The sequence below is a fragment of the Schistocerca nitens genome, chromosome 2 (assembly GCF_023898315.1).
Source record: "Schistocerca nitens isolate TAMUIC-IGC-003100 chromosome 2, iqSchNite1.1, whole genome shotgun sequence".
Taxonomy (NCBI): domain Eukaryota; kingdom Metazoa; phylum Arthropoda; class Insecta; order Orthoptera; family Acrididae; genus Schistocerca; species Schistocerca nitens.
Genome location: NC_064615.1, coordinates 550,720,330 through 550,726,329, shown reverse-complemented (window position 1 = coordinate 550,726,329; position 6,000 = coordinate 550,720,330). Strand labels below are relative to the sequence as shown.

Below are 6,000 nucleotides of genomic sequence, written 5' to 3'. Positions count from 1 at the left end.
CTTCCCTAAACAGTGAAGTTCTTTTTGTATAAACAGCGAAAACAGTAACACACTAAAGTAACTAGGAGAACCACAGAGAACAAAAGTAGACAGCTGTTGCAAGACAAAATATGAAAAGAATGAACGAAAAAAAAAGCAACAGCAAAAAGTGAGACATTAATAAACATCCAATATAATAGTGGAGCATTCCAGGAATACTTCACATTATTGCTCAGCTTCACCATGATGGAATAAAGTGGGGCAGAAGAGTGGAGTGTAGCGATAGTATTAACGCCAAAATGCCATATCAACTGCTGTTCAAGCAAGACCAGTACTGTGAAAGGAACACACTTTTGTCTTCCTTTAAAATTGTTTCATTTATCTTTGTCACATAACTATCAATAAAATTCTAAGCCACATTACCATTTTAGACAGGAAGGCTGAATAAAGTTCTTTCTCCAACAATCTGTTAAGTTGCAAAAACTTTAACTTACAGCAATAGGAGCAATTCCACATAGTGCAGGTCAGCGGAGGCATATAAAGCAAATATCTGAACAGAAGAGTAATCTTCATTTAAAAATATGAGTTTCACTGGATTTCAGATTCATTGCTGTGTTAGGAGCACATAAAGCAGCTGCATTTGTGATTTCAATTATAAGTGACACTCATAACAATATACCCATTGAATTTACAGTGTGGCATTCAAGCAGAAGCTCACAGAAATAAAGGACACTGATAATGATCATGATCATTACCATCTATAAATAAAACAATATGATACAGCACATAGAAAAATGTAAATATGAAGTTCGACAAATAGCAAAATTCTTGTCATGATGTTATCTGTTGTAGTGCTGGTCATTTCAGCGTTCGCAAAAAAATGAGATTCCCATACAATATTGTTGCTAACTGGTTGTCATTGATCACCTTACATAACCAACCAGTAAAGAGTACTTTGCTTTTACACTCCATCCACCAGTGTTGCATCTGTCAAGCGTTGTTACATTCAGCCATTAATCTCATCTATTTCTCATCACTATGCTTGCTACCACTGCCTTAGCTCACATGGTTTCAGATATATTGGACACCATTCTGTAGGGAGAAAGGCCATATTAGCCAAATGGCCTAGTTCAACAGTAACTGTGTGAAAATAAGATGAGCTAAAACAGACTTATCAATAAACAGTCTCCAGTGAAATAAACAGATTTTACAATTACTGCACAGGCTGCATATCAAATTTAACAGAAAATTAAGTCTTCTTGAGTCTAACTAATGTAAATGGAGCCCATTCCATTCTCTCAATTCGTTCAAGTCATGTCCCTTTTAGTTCCTTAAACTAGCTACAACTAACACAAATTTTTACTATGGCCTCTGCACCCTATTCACTTCCCATGTGTGCTTTCAATTTCCACATTCCATAACAGCTCATCTTTTTTAATTAGAAACTTAAGTGTTATCCCATGAGATACTACCACTCTCCTTATACTGTCACTTTACTGAGGTACTTTCAGGTATCTTTTACTCCTCTGTACTGCCACTTTCCTACCTGTTTCACCTGTAACAGTGACTGTGTGGTTTGAGGGGGGAGGAGAGTGGGGGGAGTTGCTGGTTTATATAATGATTTAAACTTCGGTTCAAGACTGAAATGTTTCACAAATTTGTGTGTGAAAGACCTATGTTTCCAAACTTGGCGGGCATTTATCACACACCTTGTATACAAAGTCTATATGAATATAACTGAAGTGGTACGTTCAGCAAAGTACCAAAGGATTGATTCTGTTTAGTGTGTTCAGCTGATGCAATCAAACAATATGATTCCATAAATTCTCACATTGCATTGCCCCTGATTGTTAATGCAAAACAAAGATTAAAAATGTAAGCATTATATTGCAGATTTAACCTCTTTCTGTTGTGTGTGTCCCACTCCACCCACCCAATATAATTTTAAAGCATGTCTTAAGTTTAACAACCAAGTGACTGCACTTTAAATAACTTATGTGAGAAGAATTTATCTCAATAAAACTTTATTGTTTTCAAACTCATAATACACAGTTGCCCAAACAGTTGCTGATAAACACTTTTTAAATTAAAAACTTTTTAATATTGTACATTGTATTTGATCTTTCCAACTGATCACAAAAATGCTCTCCTGGAATTTGTAACATGTGTTTCAGACAAATCAGTTTAATACTGACTCTCATATATGGTCAACCGAAAAAATGAGAAATATTGTAGCTAAGGATAATGGTGTAAAAAGTAATGAAAAATCCTTAATCTTTTACATAACATTCTTATTCTCCTCATTTCACAAGTGCTATCAGCTACAAGTATTTCATAGTCATAGAACAGAAATCTAACACTTAGTACACACATATTTTTCCACTGCTAAATGAAATACAATGTGCAGAGATTGCATGAATAGACACTGATTTTCAGACGGTGCATTCTTTATAAAACACGAACGAACAGTTAAAAACATTAATGAAATCCCTTTTTGCATAGGAAGAGAGGGTTCTTAACATCCAAAACTTTGATATTTGTGAGGACAAGTTGGTTATATGCCAAGCTTCATGGAAACTGACAAACAAACAGAGCAAAACGGAACTGTTGTACAACTGCTCAAGGGTATTCAAAGTTGATGGATAATTTTAAAAGGTAACAATTGTTTGTTTTAAGGCTAATGAATCAAATTTTTTTTCTTTCTTTCACTAAATTTCATGGATTTTCACAGCAAATTACAAAAATTAGTGTGCTAAGAATGGATGGTACAATGAATCTGAGTTTCTACTCCACATCAACACAGGTGGTCACTCCTCAAACTTACCAGCATCTGGCAGTCAACAGGAAACTCAGGGAGATGTAAATCTTGTGTTCTTTGAAACAACTGAATTGCAGCTAATTATTCTCAAGTTATAATAATGTGATTACATATAAATCAACTCAATTAATTCCCTTTAATTTTTTACATGCAAACACTTTTAAACTTAAGAAGCCAAAACATGAAAGGACACCTTGGTGTTGGTAACACAGATGAGAAAATATGAAACTACCCACATTGATGCATGGTCATTCACACAAAAATTACAATTTTTTTATTTAAAAAAATTAGGAACATAGCCTATTGAAAAGACCTATTGAAAGCCAAATAATTGCCAAAGTAGAGAGGGTAATGAATGTCCCATAATAACTGTGGTGAACGTGGTTTTTCTTTTTTTTTTACATATTAATGCTTCAGTGTCACCAGTCTAGTAAAACTTTGCATCAGCACTTATCAGTCACAATAAAAAAATATTTACATAAAAATTTATAAAACAAATTAATTAATAACAACTACTACAAGAAAGAACCAACAGCTCTGACAATGAAGCATTATTTTCTTTACTTTAACAAAATCTAAATTTTCTCATGGCCAGCAATGAGAAGCAACAGATTCAAGTATCATCCACTCTGCACCAATGAAGTGTTCTATGCCCCATATGCCTCACCAGTTACATACAATGATACTTTTCATTCCCTGTGTGTGTATGTGTATGCCGTATGAGCAAATCTTGTGGTACAGATTCCATAACTCCTCCACAGACACAAGTAATGGGCCAATTCCCAAGTTTCACATATTGCACCCATTAATTTTGATTAAAATAAAATGCTCATTTGACTTCTGCTTTATGATACAAATACCTTTTAATATAAAAGGAGAACCAACTTATCAGTGGACGATTTACATTATATTTAGAGAACAACTTGTGACAATAATGCAGTCTAAATCATTTATCTAACTAACTTAACTTAAATGAATTAAGGACACCATTTCGTTATACCACTTATACACAGAATAATCTTCCAAAGTGAGCTTTCTCTCAACAGACGCACAAGAATTCTACCGTTCAAGTCCTATGGCTTCAGACATAAATACATCAATGCTAAAACTTAAGTAAAATCACTCCAGCTTCTTAATGAAGACACTGAATTCAAACATACACAGGCACTCCACTACAAATTCGAGGTCTTGAATGGGCACTGGTTAATAAAAAATGTCTGCACACTTGTCAGTGCAATTAAAAAATTGCCACCAAATTAAATTATACCACATTACGAAGTCTTCATATTACTTTTTATTTTATTATTAACATGAGAACTGTCAAAACCACCCTATAATGAAGAGGAAAGTTAGTCCTGCATCCTCCAGGTGGCATGCAGCTGTCATTATATGAGGAGGGAACAACCAGCACGCACACAGTGCGAGGTGATGCAATGCGATGTGATACAGCAGAAATGCACTGCACCAGTAGTTGTCATGAAAGGAGGTGTACAAGAGGTCTTGCATCTAGGCTACACAGCTGTGGGCCTGTTATCTGCGGTCCTTGTAGAGTAGGTAAACCTGCAAAGCATGTGGAAGATTCAGCTGTGCAATACGCTCCTCCAACTGGTGTTTTCCCACACGCTGCCTTATCACACGTCGACACAAATCCATCAGTGGCAATGGTTCAGCTGTAATTTAAATACGAATTATCAGAAATTAACAGCAAGGCAACACTTTAAATATTTAAGAATGTAAGCAATTTTCACAGAATTGGTTTTACACCCTTTGACATGTTTTATCTGTGAATAACATTTCAAAATGTGACATTATTTGATTAACACTGACAAATCTCTATGAATGACTACCAGTATTATGACAGAAATATCAGTTCTTAACTATTTTCGAAAAACTTATTGGTGGAAACTTCAGCAAGTTTCTTAAAAAGTCCAAATTCATAATCACACCTTCACCCTGTATTTAAATTACTGGCACTCTTGACACAATGCCTCTATATCTAATACGGTGAATAAGTAAATATTTTGGTTTTTGTTATGAAGGTTAAGTTCCATGGGATTACTCCCCTGGTTTGTTTAAACCTGAGAGTTTGGCGATTAGTTTCTTTTCTTTGATTACTTTTAATCACTGGTAACTATCCTGCACTGTGTAACTCATATTCTAACTAGCAATGCAGTAGGTGACCTTCATATTATTTGTTAAATCACAGAAGATGTGAAGTGACAAGTAGTTAAATTACATATATTCATTTTTGTAAACTGAAGTTCAAAGCATGTGATATGGCATTTAGAACTGCCTTTCCTCCTATAAATTCCTTATTCACTAATTTTCAAAATTTTTCTCATACGGTACAGGGCATACCAGAAAACTTAATACACTTACGATCGAGTCCACCGATGTACTTCATGGTGATTTCACAGTGACCCCAAACAGCACTCACAATTGGATACAGTTTGCGGCCCCTCAGTCCCCTGAATGCCACACCCAAATACTGGCCATCAACGACGAATGAGAGAGTGCCATCATCCATGTCCAACACCACTGCAACATTGAAGACTCGAGTCACATTCTCTCACATGTAAAAATCATAAAAAATATCCACTATAAATTACTTTTTACACATATGGCCATTCTTTCCTTCGTTTCTGAATAAGTTGAGGTACAAATTAACAACAAAATTTATAGAAATAGAACAAGGTAATGCCTATGTTGATTGAAAACCACATTTTGTAGCTTATTCTATCATTTGGTCATTTGCTACCCTGAACAACTGTTAGATATTGTTGCAAGTGAAGTTAAACCCTCGCGACATTTATTTCTCTAATTGTCATGTGGACCCTACAGTTATCTTGGAATAATATGGCACAGTTCATATTTTGTTGATTTATGATTACTGAAGTGTGGCCACTTTGTTCTTTTGCTAACGACATGTTTACATAACTTACTATAGTGGGAATTCTGAAATTTATCATGTCACAAATGCACTATAAATATTTATTTTAATAAAAAATTTTGATGTGCATGTTTAAAATTGACTTCGAACCAAAATGTCTTTTAGACCCATATGGATTTGTAACCCCCATACAGCTAGTCCTAAAAATTTTTGCTTGCAATTTTTCCAGTAGCTATGAAAATACTTTTGGAACTTGGATTGTAAAACATGGGGTGCATACAGTAGATAATAAGGATGTGAATTATTTTTGGGT

General features: G+C 34.7%; 1 protein-coding gene across 2 annotated transcripts in view; it reads right to left on the bottom strand.

Moving 5' to 3' along the window:
- Positions 1-1,986: 1,986 nt before the first annotated feature.
- Positions 1,987-6,000, bottom strand: part of LOC126236567 (protein gustavus) — a 343,635-nt gene continuing 339,621 nt past the window's right edge. For both annotated transcript variants that reach the window (XM_049945975.1, XM_049945974.1), the window contains 2 exons: positions 5,177-5,335; positions 1,987-4,467 (listed from right to left, as the gene is read on the bottom strand). In XM_049945975.1, the coding sequence (XP_049801932.1) occupies positions 4,328-4,467; positions 5,177-5,335 (299 nt within the window). In that variant the 3' untranslated portion in view covers positions 1,987-4,327. The remainder of the gene's footprint in view (positions 4,468-5,176; positions 5,336-6,000) is intronic.